At 38.1% G+C, this 19,923-nt stretch overlaps 1 protein-coding gene across 15 annotated transcripts in view; it reads right to left on the bottom strand.

The window, feature by feature from the left end:
* The window catches only part of NCOA6 (nuclear receptor coactivator 6), a 97,235-nt gene that overhangs the window by 34,941 nt on the left and 42,371 nt on the right, over positions 1-19,923 (bottom strand). For 10 of the 15 annotated variants that reach the window (XM_027078522.1, XM_027078532.1, XM_027078519.1 and 7 more), the window contains 4 exons: positions 17,851-18,132; positions 13,848-14,003; positions 8,084-8,206; positions 379-507 (listed from right to left, as the gene is read on the bottom strand). In XM_027078522.1, the coding sequence (XP_026934323.1) occupies positions 379-507; positions 8,084-8,206; positions 13,848-14,003; positions 17,851-18,085 (643 nt within the window). In that variant the 5' untranslated portion in view covers positions 18,086-18,132. Of the gene's footprint in view, positions 1-378; positions 508-3,942; positions 4,031-8,083; positions 8,207-13,847; positions 14,004-17,850; positions 18,133-19,923 lie in introns of those variants that run through there. The other 5 variants (XM_027078525.1, XM_027078528.1, XM_027078530.1 and 2 more) reach the window with 2 other exon arrangements.

Here is a 19,923-nt window from a genome sequence, read left to right as displayed (position 1 = left end):
TTGTCTAGAAAGAGCTTATGATTCTAAGTGGATATAAGAGCCAAACATAAAATGTGGAGTATCCTCCAAAGCACATTCTGAGGAACTATAAAAAAACAAAACAAATACAGAATTCTCGATCATGGAGTGGCAGGACTAAGTAGGCCAAGGAATAGATTTTTAGGAATAAGAATAATGATAAGAATAATGTGAAATTCTGAGAAGAAATTCTGAGAAGGAAATGATGACTTCCAGCTTTAAGAAACTAGGGCAGATTTTACATAGAAGACAGCATTTAAGCTGCGCAGTTAGGAATTTGGCATCAGAGAGAGGTGAATTTTGTAATGATCTGTGCAGGGAGTTCAGCCTCTTCAATTCTCAAAGATTGGGGGTCAATACCTGACTGAGAAGCAGGGCGAGGAGTCCTGGGCTGCAGTTCTGAATTGGGGCCTGGTGCCATCATGGAAGATGACACATTTCCACCCTGGGGTATCATAACAGTGGCAGGGCTGGTCATCCTTATTAATCCTAGAGAAAAAAAAAATCCCTAGAATAGAGTGCTGGCATTGGCACAATGTTTGTTTTTAATGAAATATTTCAAAAATATAAGAAGGTATGGAAAATTTTTATACCACCATCTACCTTATTTAAATCTACACATTCTACCCTGCCTCCTTCAGATATATATGCAGATACACCAGAAGCTGCCGCCTCCTTCCCAATCTCATTCCATTCCCTCCTTCTTATCTTATATCTGGGGTTAACAGTTCCATGCGTGTTTACCTTTCCTACACACATAAACTGCATTACATTTTTTGTATGCTTTTAATCTTTGTATAAGTGACACCATTCTTCTTCAGTTTCCCTTTTCACTTAATATTATTTTCTGAGATTCATCCATCTTGGCTGCTATAATAGTGCCCCATTTTATGGAACCGATAAATCCATTCTCCTGCTGATGAATACTAACTTTTCATCCTTAGAATTTTGCAGTGTCATGTATTTGTCCTGTATTCCACAGACATGTAAGAGTGTCTTTAGACTATATACTTAAAATCGCTAGGTTTTAAAGTATAAGCACCTTCAATTTTACTAGATATTGGTAAACTACACTCAGAAGCGGTTACGCCGGTTTATACTCTTACTAGCAGTCTGAGGACTCCTCTTGCTCCACATCTTTCTAATTTCTTTTTATTTTTAAAAAATTTTTTGAAGATTTTTTTTCAAGTATTTTACTTAGTTGTTTGTTTATTTATTTTTGGCTGATTTGGGTCTTCGTTGCTGTGCACGGGCTTTCTCTAGTTACAGCGAGCAGGGGCTACTCTTCATTGCGGTGCACAGGTTTCTCATTGCAGTTGCTTCTCTTGTTGTGGATCATGGGCTCTAAGTGTGTGGGCTTCAGTAGGTGTGGTGCACAGGCTCAGATGCTCCGTGGCATGTGGGATCTTCCTGGACCAGGGGTCGAACCCGTGTCCCCTGCACTGGAAGGCAGATTCTTAACCACTATACCACCAGGGAAGTCCCTAAAGATTTTTTTGATGTGGACCACTTTTAAAGTCTTTATTGGATTTGTTACAATATTGCTTCTGTTTTATGCTTTGGTTTTTTGGTCGTGAGGCAAGTGGGATCTTAGCTCCCCGACCAGAGACGGAACCCACACCCCCTGCACTGGAAGGTGAAGTCTTAACCACTGGACCGCCAGGGAAGTCCCTCTAATTTCTGATACTATTAGACTTTCTAGGATTTAGCGTCTGTGCTCGTAAGTGAAAATAGCCTATAATTATCCTCTCTTCCTGTCCTTTAATTTTAGTATCAAGATTAAAACAACTTCAAAATGAGCTGGAAAGCATCTTTCCTCTTTTTCTATGCTCTGAAATAATATGTGTATCTGTCTTTTAAATATTTAGTAAAACTCACCTGTAAAATCATCTGAGCCTGTGGTTATACTAATTGATTCACAGGGAGACAGATTATTTCAATTTCTTAAGTAGTTATAGATTTTTCATTTGATATGCCTTATTAAGTCAGTTTTAAATTATATTTTCCAGAAAACTGTTTCTTTGCCAATGCTTTCAAATTTATTAGCATAAAGTTATTCATGGAATACTCTTCTTTCCATTCTTTTTTAAAATTAAGGGATTCCCCTGGTGGTCCAGTGGTAAAGAATCTGCCTTCCAATGCAGGGGATGTGGGTTCGATCCCTGGTCGGGGAACTAAGATTCCACATGCTGCGGGGCAACTAAGCCTGCGTGCCACAACCTCTGAGCTCGTACGCCTCAACGAGAGAGCCCATGTGCGGCAAACTACAGAGCCCATAGGCTCTGGAGCCTGCACGCCACAACTAGAGAGAAGCCTGCGTGCCGCAACTAAAGAGAAACCTGAGCAGACCACATGCTGTAATGGAAAAAAAAAAGGATCCCGTATGCCTCAACAAAGATCCCGTGTGCCGCAACTAAGTCCTGACACAGCGAAAAATAATAAGGAAAATAAACAAATAAATATTTTTAAAAATTAAGATATAATTCACATACTATAAAATACACCCTTTAAAGTGTATGCTTTTTTTCTTTCTTGACATTGCTTGTGCCTCTTTTTTATTTGTCTTACCAGGATCAATTTTAGTTGTCTTTTCAAAGAAATATCCTTTGGTTTTGCTGCTCTGTTCAATTGGGTTTTTTAATTCATACTTTACTTATCTCTGCTCTTACCTTTATTATTTCCTTCCTCCTAAATTATTACTTTGCTGTTCTTTTTCTCAATTCTTAAGTCAGACATTTGGCCTGTTAATTTTCATTTGATGTTCTGCTCTAATATAAGTATCTGAGGGCTCAAATTTTCTTCCAAATGCTATACTGTCTACATCTCACAAGTTTTGATATGTACCATTCTCATTATTCCCTTCTAAATATTTTCTAATGTCCATCATGATTGCTTTTTAAAAAATCATTGGGTATTTAGAACATATTTTAAAATTTCTAAAAATATGGGATATTTTAGTTGGTCAGTTTTTTTTTTCTTCTTCTTCTGCTTCTTTGTTTTTGGCCACTGACTTGACTTAATTGCACTGTGGTCAGAGAAAATGATCTGTGTGTTACCAATATTTGGTATTTACTGAAACCTGATGTGGGAATAACATATGGTCAGTTTATATAAATGTTACTCTTGTAAAGATTAAGAATTCTTGAATTTTTAGTGTATGGTTTCTGAATATATCCATTATATCAAACTATTCTAATTATATTATTCAAGCTTTCTTTATCCTTACTAGTTTTTGCTCAATCCATCAATTACTAACCCAGGTGTGTTAAAATCTCCCCTAGGATTTGCTATCTATATGAATTCTGACCATTTTTGCCTCACATATTTTGAGGCTAGGTTATTAAGAACACAAAAGTTTAGCTATCTTCCTGAATTCTTCTTTTTATATTATACAGTGGTCCTTTTCATCCTCAGTAATGCTTTTTATCTGATAAAAATATTGTTATACTCCTTTTTGTTGGTTAATATTCATCTGGTTTCTCTATTTTTCTCTATCCTTTTAACTATGAACTGAGACCTTATGTTTTATATCATTCCTGTAAGAGCACATAACTAAATCTGAGATTATTATTCAATCTATTAATCACTTTCTTTTTATCAGTGCTTATAATTCATTTGCATTTATTGTTAATTACTGGTATATTCTGGTTTATCATTTTATGATACCACTGCTTTTTACCCTTCTTTTTCTATGCTGTTTTCCTACTTTTCCTGAATTTTATTGTATTGTTTTCATCATGCCCTTCCTGTCTACCCCCCCACTACTAGTTTAGAAGCTATACATTCTATTATTTTAGTGATATTTTAAAAATGTCAACAGACATATCTGACTTAATGTCAAAAGACCATATATGATCATCATTATTACTAAATAAGTCAACGCTTATTTAGATTTACCCCATGTTTACCAATTATTTAGCTCACCATTCCTTCTTAGCTCTTAATTCTTCCATCTTAGGTTCAATTTTCTTCTTCCTGAAGTACATCCTTGGGCAGTTCAATTAGCAAGGGTCTGTTAATGGTAAATTCTCTTAGTCTCTTTAAAAAGGTCTTTAATTCATACTACTCTTGATACTATAGCTTTGTTTAAAATTCTGGGCTGTTAATAATTTTCTCATCACTTTGAAAATATTATTCTAATATTTCATGGCTTCCAATGTTGCCACTGAGAAATTAGCTGTGGGTCTGATAATCTTCCCTTTGTAAATAACTGGTCTTTGATTCTGAGTTGCTTTTAACATTCTCTTTGTTTTTCATGCTCTGTAGTTTTACAATTTTGTGTCTAGATGTGAATTTATTTTTATTTGTAGGGCTCAGAATTACTGGACTTCTGAATCTGAGGGCTCATGTCTTTCATCAATTCTGGAAAAATTTCAGCCGTTCTCTCTTTCACTATTGTCCCTCCTCAATTTCTTTATCTTCTTCTGGAACTCTTTTCAGATATACATTCAACTTTTCATCTTATCCTTCACTTCTCTTGACCTCTTTCATATTTCCATCTCTTAATTTATTGTCTGCTGTATTCTGGGTAATTTCTTCAAACTCATCTTCCAATTCAGCTGTGTCTAATTTGCTGAATAAGTTATTCACTTCAATAATTTTAAAATTTCTATAAGTTCTGTTTTTCCCCCAAATTCACTTTGTGTTTTGATAGCGCCTTGTCCTCTTCTTAGAATTTTCATAATTTTAAACATGCTGATATTCCTATTATCTAGAATTCTGGAGGGAGGGACTCTAATTTAAATTTTATGAATTTGGAGTAGGCTTTATGAGAAATCTGCAGTGGTTTGGGGTGAGAGCTTCAACGATTATTACCACTTTAGGACCACTTAATAACTTAGCTTAGCTGTACCTGGGTCATTTCAATAATACATTAAATGTCCAACATACATAAGGATAGAGAAGACAATTCTACAACCACCCTTTCTCCCACTCCTCAGCTAGAGCCCAGACCAAGAGAGACAAGTTTTGCATTTGTCTCCTTGTGCCAGAGAGTGAAAATTTTCTAATCTACCTTTTACTGAAAATCCTGGCTTCATGAAGGATTCCTAATTCTAACTACTTTATGTGGACCCAAGGCAAGGCTTCAAATTTTATCCCTCTTGGCCATTAAAACTCAAATTTCTTAGCCCCTGCAGCATCTCCTCATTTGTTTACTACTATTCAAATTTCTTCTTTGACTTCGTTCTTGCCCTGGGGATTTCCCTTACTGTCTTACAAGCTCAGCTGTGCATTAAATGTTATATTTCATCCAGCATTTTCAGGTGTTTTGTAGTTGGGAGAGGGCAATTAGGTAAATGTTTACCTGTTAAAAATGGATTTGTTTCTACCGGTTTGCAGGGCAGAAACTGAGACACAGATGTAGAGAACAAACGTATGGATACCAAGGGGGGAAAGTGGCAGGGGGGTGGGGGTGGAGGTGTGATGAATTGGGAGATTGGGATTGACATGTATACACTGATGTGTATAAAACTGATGACTAATATGAACCTGCTGTATAAAAAAAATAGATAACTAATAAGAACCTGCTGTATATAAAAAAATTAATAAAGAATGGATTTGTTTCTGAGGAACCCCACCCCATTTTTCAAAGATGGTAATTAGACAGTGAGAAAGTTCTTAGGAGATAAGAAGAAACAGGTTTTCTTAGTCTACAATCAGCTTCCTATCCTCAGAAATGTTTAAGTGCATGCTGGCTACATGCTTAGTAGAGATACTATAGAATACATTCCAGCACTATGTGGGAATCTGGACTAGAGCCATGATTCACAACTGGGGGCAATTTCGTCCCCCAAAGGGTGTTTGGAAATGTCTGGAGACAGTTTTGGTTGGAAAAACCTGGGGGAAAAAGGTGGTGGTGCTACTGGCACCTGATAGGAGGCCAGGGATGCTGCTGAACATCCTACAGTGCATAGGACAGCTCCCCACAGGAAAGAATTATCAGTTCAAAACATCAATAGTGACACATGACTAAATGACTAGTATGGTATAATCACTAATCTTGGGATTCTATGAGGCTATGAAAAGAAAATAGGCTACGGATTTGGTTTTCATTACGAAAGACTCCTGCTTATCAGTCAACTTTCTGTTGCCAATGCTAAGAGAAGAAAATGGCATTAAGAATAATTTAGTGTAAGACATTCTAGATACACAATTCCAAAGTTATTTATTATTGTTTTAGAGGTTAGTTAAGGTCTCTTTCCCTTGAAAAATTTATCTGTTTAACCAAATGTTAAATTTTGTTTGCATCCACTATCCCAATGGACAACAGAAAAAAAACATTCTTAAAGTATGCTTGGCAGTAAAGAAAGACACCTAGGGGTTAAAATGTTACTGTGACTACAGATCATTACTAATTGATTTTTCCTGAAACTTTATACTGTATATATTATCATATGTCCTTCATTAAATACCAGTCTAACCTAATTTCAACCTAAAGCTTCTAAGTTTCCTATGTTGATAATGAACTACCTACACATCACTAAAATTTACACTCACTTTTCAGAGATGCTTAGTAAATATGCCTATTTGCCAGATACTAGGAGAGCTTGCAATTAGTGTGTTGATATTGTTTTAAGAGTCCTAATGTTTTAAGGCTGGAAGAGATCTATAACATTGTTTCTAGGACATAATTAAATATGTTTACAGCTAACTAAGGCTAGTAAATATTAAGACATCTGGCCAGAAATTGAGACCAGAACCCAGATTTCCTGAGTCTCATCCTAGGTCTAGTCTTTCTTTCACTAACTATATGCAACTTGGCTAAACTCTGCCCACTCTTCTTCTGGTCCTGGTTCTTCAGTAGTGGCAACAGCGTCACCTATAATCTCTCATCAAGCTGCCTTAACACCAAATGCTCAGACTTCTATGGAGAACTATATCTTTTAACTCCCTACTATAGGTTCCAGGTTGGTTATTTTATATTTACTATATAGTACTCCAAAACAGCCCAACAACACAGGCCCTGACACATAACAGGAACTCAGTAAATGTTTGCTATATGGCTCAGGGCTCATCCATCTTTAAGCATGAGCTCAAAAGATTATAGGCACTACTATCTCATTTTATAGGTGAAGAAACTGTTGCCTGGAGAGTTACACTGACTAGCTTGAGGTAAACACTAAATGGCAGTGCCAGGATAAAAACCTAGTTCCAATTCTATATGGCCAAGTCTTCAGCTACAGTTCAGAAAAATGGCTTTATAAATTGAGCTTCTCTATTCTGCTGCATTTCTTCAAGAGCTACTGTGGTAGATGGGGAGGTGAATTATTGGGTATAGTTTCAGGTACTTACTCTCCTTCAACCATAGCAGCTGTGCTTTTCTGGCTTATTTGAATAAAAGATCCTGCAGCAGAAAAAGTTTGAAAGCCACTAGTGCTGTGAAAATAGCACTGACCTGGGGAGTTAGAGCTGTGATATTAGCCCACTGCTACTTGACCCAGGGCAAATTGCTTCCTTTCTGTGAACTCCACAGGTTCCTTAGCTTCAAATGAGAGAGCCAACTCAATTCTAATATTCTGTGACTCACAGAATATTGAGTTCAATCCCTAAGAAATTTCAGGACTGCTAAAAAGTTAGCAAAAAATTTATAACTCTCTCAAATTCTGAAGAGATAAAAACACAATATTCCACATACTTCTGCAGATTACACATAAGCATGCAAGAACTCTCAGCTCACAGATTCTCAGTCACAGAGAAAGGTGGGAGTTGGAAAGCTACACTATGCTATAAACACCCTCAGGGTAGAAGATGTTTTATTCAGTTCTACTTTCAACACTTAGCATAGGTCCTGTCATACAATGAAAACTCAATAAATGTTTGCTGCATGGTTCAGGGCTCATCTACCCTTAAGCATAAGCCCAAAAGACCACAAAGACTGTATATGCTCCACGCTCTGTGATTCTAGCCTCCTGAGAGTATAGATTCACGTCTTGCTTTCCTGAACCAATAAACAGAAATGTGTCAGGAACCCCCACCTATCTTGCAAGACCCAAATGATCATACACTAGCAAATAAAGCCAAAAAAGGAAACTAGTAAAATGTCATACAATTGAGTAGATCTCACCTGGACCACCGGCCATGGGAAATCCCGCCTCTATCCTAACTGAATTTCCGGCTCCCATGGGTCCATTCATTCTCACATCTTGGCTTCGGTTCTGAGCCAAAGCAAGGTTGATAGCACCTTCCCCTGAAAATGATAGGTAGGTTAAAAAAGGAAATCATCAGAATAAGATGCAAATTTCGTTTAAAAACAGATATGCGAGAGCTTTAGTTTTATGTGTTTTTTTTTCTTTTTGCAGTACGCGGGCCTCTCACTGTTGTGGCCTCTCCCGTTGCGGAGCAACAGGCTCCAGACGCGCAGGCTCAGCGGCCATGGCTCACAGGCCCAGCCGCTCTGCAGCATGTGGGATCTTCCCAGACCGGGGTACAAACCCGTGTCCCCTGCATCGGCAGGCAGACTCTCAACCACTGCGCCACCAGGGAAGCCCAGTTTTATGTGTTTTTGAAGAATTACGGTAAGTTTACCACCACAAAAAGGGTGAGTTCAATACTATACAGGTCTTTCTTCAACCTCACCTGAGCAGGTTCACTTACATGAAGCACAGGGAGAACATAACCAAGTCTCACAATACAGCAGACAGACAATCGTTAATGATGTATGGCATCAGCAGAGAGCTTGGAACTCTGAATATTTATTTTCAACCAACTCACCTTGAATGTGTGTGTGTAGGAAGAAAATATTCTCAGAAAGTCTCAAAATCCTAGATTACGTTTTGGGAATTTATGCTCAGAAATTAGAAATACGAGTAGGTTTAATGGAGAAAGAACATACGATGGCATGGGGACACTGTGATATTTGTAAGCAAAATATCATTTCCCTTTCAATGACTGCAGTATAAATAGATATGCAGCAGAGAAATTCATGCAATGAAGAGTAGACAGGTTGCTACTAATCTACCTCTGAGACATCTTACGATAAAGACCAACATTTTGTATAGGGTTTTTAATGCTTACAAAATTGTATTTCATTTGAACCTCACAATAGCCTGGTAGGTAATGTCACTAAAAGTGTTCCAATTGAGTAGACTCTAAAGTTAGAGGCAATTTAAATCTCACTTGATAAAAAGGTCTCTGAAACAAGTTTTGGGATGCCTCCTTGTGTTTAATCCCAAACTTTGACTACTGTTACTCTGGAAGACAGCACCACCTTGTGGGAAGATAAAAGTATAGCTAGCCTGTGGCTGAAATTTTGAAAGGGTGCGTTCACCTTGTTCCTTAACTTAATGTTTTACAGAACAAGATGATAAAGAAGGAAGCCAATGAGGGCACAGCAGTTTCCTCTGTCTTGTCACTGATCTAGGTCAGCTAGATAAATAGATAAAATATTAAGTATTTTAACCCGGCAGGTAGCTTGGTAATAGGGAACAAATATACTACCAATTAAGTGACCAATCACCAGGGGCTACAAGATGTTCTAAGTTGCCTATGGGAGTCAGGAAGAAAAGAGAAAAGAGAATACAGATCTTGAGGGTTTCCACTAAAGGGAAAGAACTATTAATACACTAAACTTGCTAAGACATTCTAGGTGGAAAGAGTATTGTTCTTGAAATGGACATCAGATCATGTAAATGGCTTGTGGCTGCTATTGACAGCCCAGACGTGGTCCTTGCCTTATCTCTCTAACCTCAACTCACACTACTTTCTCCTTCAATAACAAGGATTCAGCCTCAGTGGCATTTTTTTTACTTTCTTAGGCACACAAACGCACTTCTCACCTCAAGGCCTTTGCACATGTTGTTCTCTCTGCCTAGAACAGTTCTTCCGCACTCTTCACATAAACCAACTTCTCAATTTTCAATGTAATCTTAAGTGTCACATGCCCCAAAAGGCCTTCTCCAATCTTCTTATCTAAGGTGAGGTCACCCTTATCAGAACATCTTGTTACTTCTTCAGAGCACATCCCATGTATCAACAGTTACTTATTCATTCACTTTTAGTTATTAACAGTTAATTAATAGTTATTAACAGTAACCCCCTTTACTCTCAATTTCCTAATTTAGATGATAAATTATATGGCCACCTTATTAATTATATCCTTTAAACACTGAACAGTGCCTGGTACACAGTAGGCACTCATTAGCTATTTACTGGCTATATGATGAATAGTCATCTTATTTTAACCTTACAAAGAATCATAGGCATTTTTCTATATGATAAATGCATTCCTTGAAAACCTCGCAGTCTATAAAAATCTCACACTGAAAATAATAGGTTTTATGGGAAAAACAATGTTGAGGCAAACTCAAAACCCATGCGGCTTTGTAACCAGAGCGCTAATAAAAACAAAAATTGGTGTAGGCAACATACCCCAAAACAGCAGAATGAAAATGACTGGTTAAAGGTGGGAAATAATGTAGCTGCAGTGGACCTTTAAGCCAGTGGAGGCCACCATTAAGGTGGGCACAGGAGAAACTGAAACTTCACAAGCTGAGAGCTATGCAATGCTGAGGGTATACTTCTGGGGAAGGTACCTGAGTGTAACTTCTCATTCTTAATTTTCCTGAAATAAAGCTGAAAGGACTCCCACCTATGTAGCAACAGATCTAAAGGCTATTTGGCTTTTCTTGTGGACAATTAACCCTTCTATTGCTACTAATCTAACTCCCCTTGCCCAGGGGGTAAAAAAAATCACAATATGAATGAAACACAATTTCCACACTATACTACTGTTATTCTCCTATTTGCCACCTGCACATAAGCGTAAGCTAATTGTTGTCAAGGAAACACACATAGAGAACACTACTGGCTCTCCAACTTGCTGATGGGGGTTGGCAAACTATGGCTTGTGGGCCAAATCTAGTCTGCTGCCTGTTTATTTAAATAAGTGTTATTGGAACACAGCACATTCGTTTATTTACATATTGCCTATGGCTGTTTTTGCACTACTACTGTAGAGCTGAGTTGTCTTGACAGAGATGATCTTCTGGCCCACAGAGCCAAAAAAATTTATTCTCTGGCCCTTGACACAGACTCCTGCTTTAAATCAGAATGAATTTACAGAGGAGTCACAAAATGTCCTCAAAAAAGACATCTCCCCAACTCCCTGGCCAAAACTCAAAAGGGTACGGGGAGTATTCTTCAAAGGAGAACAGTCTGTTGGGAGGAACCACCTGTCCCTCCAGCCCTGCAGCAGACACCACGACAGTGGCAATACCTTCTCTTACAACTTAAAAGGCATCAGCCCATCACCAGTTTCACAAAAGCAACAGCTATTGCCACCACTTTCACTCCTGCCTGAATTCCCAGGGAGTGTGGAAAGAGAAAAGGAGATCACCTGGGAACATATGTGTACCCTAAAAGTTAAAGAACTCTTTTCTGTAATGTGATTATCACTGCCATATGTAAATTTCATAATTTCTTGTAATATATGTTATCTATTTGGCTTCCTTGCTAGTACTTGTATTTTAATTTATGGCTGTAACGATAAAGGGGAATCAGCATCTTACCCTTTTAAGAATCTGTAGGAAGTAGGTATGATTAAGAGAAGAAACTGGTGTTTCCTTTCTCCAGAGGAAAACACTACCACAAAGCCCTTTTAATTCAGGTAAATAGGTAAGAGAGACTATAAAATGTTTGGGGTTTTAAAGAAACTGCTTATATGTTTCTTATAAAAAATACATGTGCTTATGTGCTTATAAAGCATAAACAGCCTATATAGTGTTATTACCAATAGTTATTTGACTTCTACTCTTCCCAGAAGTTCATCCTAGGGCTTCCCTGGTGGCGCAGTGGTTGCGAGTCCGCCTGCCGATGCAGGGGACGCGGGTTCGTGCCCTGGTCCGGGAAGATCCCACATGCCGCGGAGCGGCTGGCCCTGTAAGCCACGGTCACTAAGCCTGCATGTCTGGAGCCTATGCTCCGTAACGGGAGAGGCCACAACAGTGAGAGGCCCGCGTACCGCAAAAAAAAAAAAAAAGTTCATCCTACATCCAATACATTGCTGTGAATTAATTTTACTTTTCTGAATCCTTTTAGACAATCCAACATTTTTCGAAACAAACTGGTTATTGTTTAAGCCACTGTTTCCTTGTTTATCAAATTATGGAATTTACCCCATTTCTCAATCTATATATCTCTGAATAATCTCTCTAAATAATCTGTTTGTTGATATCGCCCCTTCTGGGGCACAGCAACCTACAATCTTAACTGCATAAAATGTGTCTCACTCCTACATACAATATGTTGACCTTTCGGTTACTGAGGTTCAATGGAGCATTTAGGTCCTATGCAAGCACAGGGTCAGGAGGGCTTGGTCCACCAGGGCAAGAAAAGGCTGGAATCACTCACTGGTTGCCACCTTGTTTACAACAACACAGGAGGGGAAAAGAAGGTTTTAGTTCATTGGGCACCAAAAGATAGAATCTCCTTTGTGCTTCCCCATACTTAGTACTTACATCTCTCAGGTTTGTCTCCCTCATCAAGCTCATGAGCTCCTTTTGAGTTTATAATGACAAAGACCATATTTTATTTATCATTTATTCTGAGGGCTGAAGCAAAGTGTTACTATTATATATGTGCTTCCCTTGCTTTCATTCAACATATGTTTATTAAAGAACTTGACATGTACAGGCAAGCAAAAATTCAACAATGAGTGAAACAAGGTATGGTCCCTGCCCCTACTGGAGCTTGCAGTCCATGGGGGAACAAAACAATCATCAAATAACTGCTTTAATCAAAGTGTGAGAAAATGATCTGAGGGAGAAAAAAAACAGAGTTTTGTAAAAGTACATGAAAAAAGACCCTGACTTAGTCAAGGAGTTCAGAAAACACCTCCTCAAGATTTAAGCTGGAAAAAAAAAAGATTTAAGCTGATACTTGAAGGCTGAGTAGGTATAACTAAGGGAAAGGGGAATGGTAGGGAACAATATCCATATAGAGAAGACATCAATGCAAAGGACTCCTGGCAGGAAGATGAAATGCATATTCAAGGAACCTAAAAGAAAGCTGAGGAGGCTAGAATAGATAGCAAGGAAGAAGGAGGAGAGTTGTAAAAGATAAGGCTAGATGAGAAAGATAGAGGTCAGACCATGCAAAGCCTGAGTTTGGTCATTATTCTGTGAATAACAGCAAGCCACAGCAGGGTTTTAAGCTGTGTGTGTATACTCCATATTTTCATTTTCATTTATTTATTTATTATTATTATTTTTTATGGTGAGCGGGCCTCTCACTGTTGCGGCCTCTCCCGTTGCGGAGCACAGGCTCCAGATGTGCAGGCTCAGCGGTCATGGCTCATGGGCCCAGCCGCTCCGCAGCATGTGGGATCTTCCCGGACCGGGGCACGAACCCGTGTCCCCTGCATCGGCAGGCGGACTCTCAACCACTGCGCCACCAGGGAAGCCCCATATTTTCATTTTTAAAAGATCATTCTGTCAAAAACATCTGAAAAATGAATACTGCTACAAAAGGATTGTTCAGGGCCTCCTAGTCTCTGTTAGATAAATAAATACTAAATAAGGCTTATTGGGTGGAAGGAAGCAACTGAAATTAGTTATTCTTTAAAAGACAAATCAGTCCTTGGTTAGGGTACCAGTAAAATCAAAGTCTGACAGAATGACAGCCAACGTCAGCCAAGGAAATGGAGTCTGAGGCTGTGGATGCTGAAGCGTCAGGACCCAACCAGAGCCTCAATTCCTCTTTATCCTAAGGTGCTGCAATGTAAAGCACAGGTGACATGAGTTATTTGGTATTCTGAATTCAACTTGAGAGGAACAGACAAAGCAGCACATGCTATATTCTACTGTTCCTATAATCTGGGTCCAGACATGCACCTTCAATCTGAACGGAGAGAATTCCCAGATCCCGAAGCTGCTGGTTGTTGCTCTGAGCCAGGATCCGTAGCCGCTCCGCTGCTTCCCGGGGGATGTTGAATGTCACACGCACGCTGTTCCAGGGCTCTACCTTCTGTACCTTTAGCTTGCTGGATTCTTGGTCATGAAAGAAAGAGAATAATATTAGTAATCTTTTAGCCATCAGAAGACATGGAATGAACAACAACAACAACAAAGTAAAAGAACAAGGTAGAATACCAGTATGGAGTAGCTGAGAGGGTTTAAGCTTTGGTATTAGATAGACTTTATTATTATTTTGTTTTTTAATAAATTTATTTGTTTTATTTATCTATTGATTAATTTTTGGCTGCTTTGGGTCTTCGTTGCTGCGTGCGGGCTCTCTCTAGTTGCAGTGAGCGGGGGCTACTCTTCGTTGTGAAGCACGGGCTCTAGGCACACGAGCTTCAGTAGTTGTGGCTCGCGGGCTCTAGAGTGCAAGCTCAGTAGTTGTGGCACACAGGCTTAGTTGCTCCGCGGCATGTGGGATCTTCCTGGACCAGGGCTCGAACCTGTGTCCCCTGTATTGGCAGGCAGATTCTTAACCACTGCACCACCAGGGAAGCCCAGACTTTAAGTTTAATCCCAGCTGTACCACTTAGCACCTGGGTGACCATGAACAAGTTATTTCACATTTCTGAAACTTACCTTTCTCGTCTCTAAAACCATGAAAAAAACTACTTCATGAGATTGTGTTAAATGAGATAATAATATGCCAAAAATCTAGCATAGGATCTGACACACCATAGGCACTAAATAAATGGAAAGCAGTAAGATGGAGTAAGGAACATAAGAGAGAAGGGAGAGATAAGTTTAAATTAATAGAGTAAGGTCTACTTCTGGACTCAGTTCAATGTGTGTGAACTGAGAAGCTAAGAATATTTAAGTTTCAAATTTCAAGTGAAATTTTATAAAAATTTAACTGGCAGATAGGCCAATTGTAAGATATTAGGGAATCTGTAGCTACAATTCACTAAACTTAAAGAAAGAGCACTAAAAAGGAAAATAGTAGACTCACTTATAAAATGTTAAGCAATTTTACTTCTTCAAACGAAACAATTGAAATTTTAATACTCATATTTAAATTTTCACTGGGCCTCTCTGTGAAAGATATTCATAGAGGGAGGGAGCAAACATTTCTTCCAATATCCTATAAATGCTTCAATTTAAGGAAGGCTTAAATCTTGATTCTTTATGTGTCTCATTTTTAATCTTTTTCTACTTTAAACAATTTCTACTGAAGCATACCAAACTGAGGAGAAAAGCAACATAAATTTGACAACTACATTTCAGTTAGGATATAAAAACATTACATTTCAGCAAATCTGAAAAGTCAATGCAAACTTTAGAACATGTTTTAAAATTAAGATGCAAAAGTTAAACTAATTGAGGAGGTAATGTTGTCTGTAATTATATTTCACAGATGGAATGCAAATCCCAGGTCCAGTTAAATAATAAAAAAACATTTTTCCCCAACAACCCCAGACAAAATAATTTTCTCTTTTCTTATAAGCTCAGTTACATTAAATCTCTTATATCCTGCATTCAATTATACATTCCAGTATTGAGAAAATGGTCATACAGGAATATCTATTCTCAAAATAAGAAATATATATGGATACACGAAAGTGCCTACATGTTGCCTAAAGCCACTGCCACCTCCAAAATCATTATACGTTATACATTTATCCAGACAGGGAGTCCACTTGTTCTTATGTGGAAAAAAGAGACCATTTGCTAAGAGCAGAAGGTTAATACAATCACACAGATTTAGGAAGGATTATGCAATATTTAGTTCAAGTCTATTTTATAGGTGAGGAAACTGAAGCCCAGAAAGTCTAAGAGATTTGCCCAGAATCCAGTGGCTACCTAGCAGCATCATGGCATAAGAATCCAGATCTGCTTTTCAGGTCATTTTTCTTTCCATGATATTTATGCATCCAAACAGCAAAAGGTAGGGAGCTTGAGATCCTGGTACCACAGAGTATAGATGCTTCAGGGCTTCTTCCCAATCTGAACAGTACTGCAATCTTATACTTATGTGGTCTAGACAAACATTAAATTTGCTTATGACATTATCTACTTGTGATAAGCCTGCAGAAAAATCTTTAACTGTAACAGTTATATTTTATCAAAATTTTTAACTTCCATCATATTTGAGAACATCTGACTTAAAATACTTTTTGGATCAAGACTATAACTGATAACCGTAAGTCTGAGTTTGCTAATTTATTTAAAAGCCATTAATAAACTAATTCAGCAATTTAAAAACAAGAAAAAAATGTGGATAATTAAGAGCAATGAGCAGGACTTCCCTGGTGGTCCAGTGGTTAAGAATCCGCCTTCCAATGCAGGGGACGCAGGTTTGATCACTAAGATCCCAAATGCCGTGGGGCAACTAAGCCCGCACACTGCAACTACTGAGCCCGTGTGATCTGGAGCCTGAGCCCCACAACTAGACAGCCTGAGTGCCGCAACTACTGAGCCTGCGAGCTCTAGAGCCCAAGGCCAAAACTAGAGAGAAGCCCATGTGCTACAACAAAGAGTCCGTGTGTCACAACGAAAGATTCCACATGCTGCAACGAAGATGCCATGTGCCGCAACTAAGACCCAACACAGCCAAATAAATAAATAAATATTTTTTTAAAAAAGAGCAATGAACAATTTCAGGTGCAGCTAGCCCTTAGGATATGATATATTATGACATGATTATGGTGATAATTACAACTTTCACCATAAAAGTCTCTAATACTATGTTAAATAATCCAGAACTACAGAGAAGTCTTATATAACATAGCAAAAAAAGGACCCTTGAAAAAAAAGACAGCTCTCCTCCTGACATCAATTCTAATGAATAAGACCCCAAAACCTAAAAAAGTTGGTTAGCACTTAATCAAGTCAAGATCTGTGATAAAAGGATAAAATCTAGGCTTTGTACTATGTCTGAAGGAATTAAATAATTGTGCTACCTAGAAAATATGGAGAACATCTAAACCAAAGTTGACAAGCACAACTTCCCACAAGACCACTACAGGTTATCTAAATGTGTGAAGAGGACAGATGGGACTGTCGTGAGGGGAGGGCCTGCCTTCAGTGGCAGCTGCTACTCAGCACCACCTGGGATAGGAGAGCTCAATGTTATCTGACCTTTCCTGTTTAAAGACAAATCTAAAATATGAATTTATTTATTTATTTATTTTGGCAGTACGCAGGCCTCTCACTGCTGTGGCCTCTCCCGTTGCGGAGCACAGGCTCCGGAAGCGCAGGCCCAGCAGTCACGGCCCAAGGGCCCAGCCGCTCCGCGGCACGCGGGATCCTCCCGGACTGGGGCATGAACCCGCGTCCCCTGCATCGGCAGGCGGACTCCCAACCACTGCGCCACCAGGGAAGCCCCTAAAATCTGAATTTTAATGTAAAATACCTCATTTTTAAAAGCAGTGGCAATGAAATTCAAACATTAAAAAAAAAAACAACCCCAAAATTAAAGTGGACCATAACACATGGCTGTACATGGATACAGCAGGCTATCGGTTAACCTCTGACCTAAAATTTAAAAGAACAAATTTCAGGTTCATTTTAAGTAGAACCATGGAGTAAAAGATTTTTGTAAGTTTTAAGTCACCTCAAAGATCCAGTCTTACTTCTTCATTTTATAGGTAAGGAAACTAAAGACCAGAGACCTAAAATTAGATAGAATTACTCCTATCCATTAGAACAGATAATTTAAGGATTGCTATGCTAAGTAATGCTTTATTATGTTCAGTTACTCCATGTACTTAAAAAAATACAACAGCATTTCTATTAAAAAAAAATCCTAAAATTCCAACTCTGCAATTATAATCAGACTTTCAACCTACTACAACCACAGTTGTATTTGTAAAACTCGAGATAACCATAGAATGACAATTCAAAAAGAGTAACAAGAAGGAAAAATAAAGCAAATTACCCATGTGTAACAAATTGGGCACATTCTCCAATATTGTGTCCAATTTCCATTTGAAGTCTTTATCATCTATATTTCCTTTGAAGGCCACAAAGATTGTGGAATCCTCCAAAATACTATCACTTTTTGAGTCATCATCTTCTAGTCCAGAGTCAAAATCCATCTCTGAGTCCTCCACTGTTGATGAACACAAGGAAGTATAGATGTCTTCTAAGTTTGGAAGGTCATCCAAAACCATGGTGAATATTATTCCAGAAGCATATGCCAAGTGGACAATAAAAAAACCTTTGAAAACAGAAGATACAGAAAGCATTACAATGCATAATTATACAGTCAACAATGTATAATTATAGTTCTATGAAAACTGTAATTTATTTGCCAAATAATAAGGAAGTACTATAAAAATTAAGAAATTACAGAGAGGATATGCTAGTTTAATTAAGATATTCTATAATAGTTCTTAAAGATACTAGAAATAAAAACACACCAGTTTTAAATAAAATTCCTTTTATTGGTCAGCCTAGAATATGGGTAGAAGGGAACGAAAGATCACAAGAAAATAAAATAGGTATTTTCTAAGAATTAATTCATATTAGCCTTTGGTTGACTCCCACAGAGCAAGACTGGGGTTGACGCCAAGACTCCCCTTACTCCTGTCCTAACAAAAGCTTCAGAGCAGCCAAGGTTTCTAAAGCCCTCTGCTTTAACCAGCAAAGGACAACTTGACCTAACTAAGAGCATCTGCAGGACTACCTAAAATCCTAAAGTTTTTCATGAGGACCATTTAAAACAACTTTTAAAGGGTTATTAATAGTCGCATAGCTGAAAATAATGATTCAGAAACAAAACAAAGACACAAAAATTTAAAAATACTTTTGCAAAAGGAAAATAAGTGGTTAACACATATTTACAGAGGCAAAGAACTGTCTAGGACAGAACTAAATTACTTTTTAACTTTTAGGTCTAGGGAAGTCACATTTTCTGCTATTTTCAGTTATGTTGCCTACCAAAGAGTACAAATATTAAAGACCACACCATGTGGCCATTTCCTCCATTATCTTTGGGATTGATGATCACATTCTTACCCAAAAGTGAATGAATGGACATTAATTTTCAGCATTTGTGTTAAGCAAGAATGGTATAGAAACATAAGAACCTCACACATATCTTCTAATTTAAAAAAATTCCCTATATAAAGCATAATTAAAGCTATTTTTTTAAAAGATGGATAATAAAAAAAGGACTGAAAATAAACCCACTAAAACGCAAATAGTGATTGTGCTAGGTTGGTAAGATTGTTGGTAAATTTTCTTCTCCTATTTTCCAAAAACGCTATGAGTCATTAGGAAAATGCAAAGCTAAATATGCTGTAATATGGTTATACTACTTGCATAAATAGAAAAAAAGTATCAACTTTTTAAAACTGTTTAACTTTTCTTTTTAAAATAATCACTAAACTTCAAGAGCAAAGGCTTTTCAAAAACCAAACCTAAGCAATTTTAAGGGGGAAAATTCCTCTGTTGTAAATAAAAATGGAAAAAAACTTTTACATTTGAGCAGAGAGTGTCTTATAGTCTGGCAATTATAACCTTTTCTAGTACCATTGGTGTTACAAAGGAACAGTGTAATTTGGATGGTTAAGAAAAAATAGCATGCAAGAGGGAAGAGATATAGGAACATATGTATATGTATAACTGATTCACTTTGCTATAAAGCAGAAACTAACACACCATTGTAAAACAATTATACTCCAATAAAGATGTAAAAAAAAAAAAAAAAAGAAAAAACAGCATTCAGGACTTCCCTGGTGGCACAGTGGTTAAGAACCCGCCTGCCAATGCAGGGGACACGGGTTCGAGCCCTGGTCCGGGAAGATCCCACATGCCGTGGAGCAACTAAGCCCGTGCAGAGCAACTAAGCCTGTGCGGAGCAACTAAGCCCGTGAGCCACAACTACCGAGTTTGGGCTCTAGAGCCTGCAAGCCACAACTACTGAAGCCCACGCACCCTAGAGCCCGTTCTCCGCAACAAGAGAAGCCACTGCAATGAGAAGGCCATGCACTGCAACGAAGGGTAG

This window comes from Aethalodelphis obliquidens, unplaced genomic scaffold (genome assembly GCF_003676395.1).
Source record: "Aethalodelphis obliquidens isolate GAN/ISIS:26980383/991018 unplaced genomic scaffold, ASM367639v1 scaffold42, whole genome shotgun sequence".
NCBI lineage: Eukaryota > Metazoa > Chordata > Mammalia > Artiodactyla > Delphinidae > Aethalodelphis > Aethalodelphis obliquidens.
This window is presented reverse-complemented; position numbering and strand designations above follow the sequence as displayed.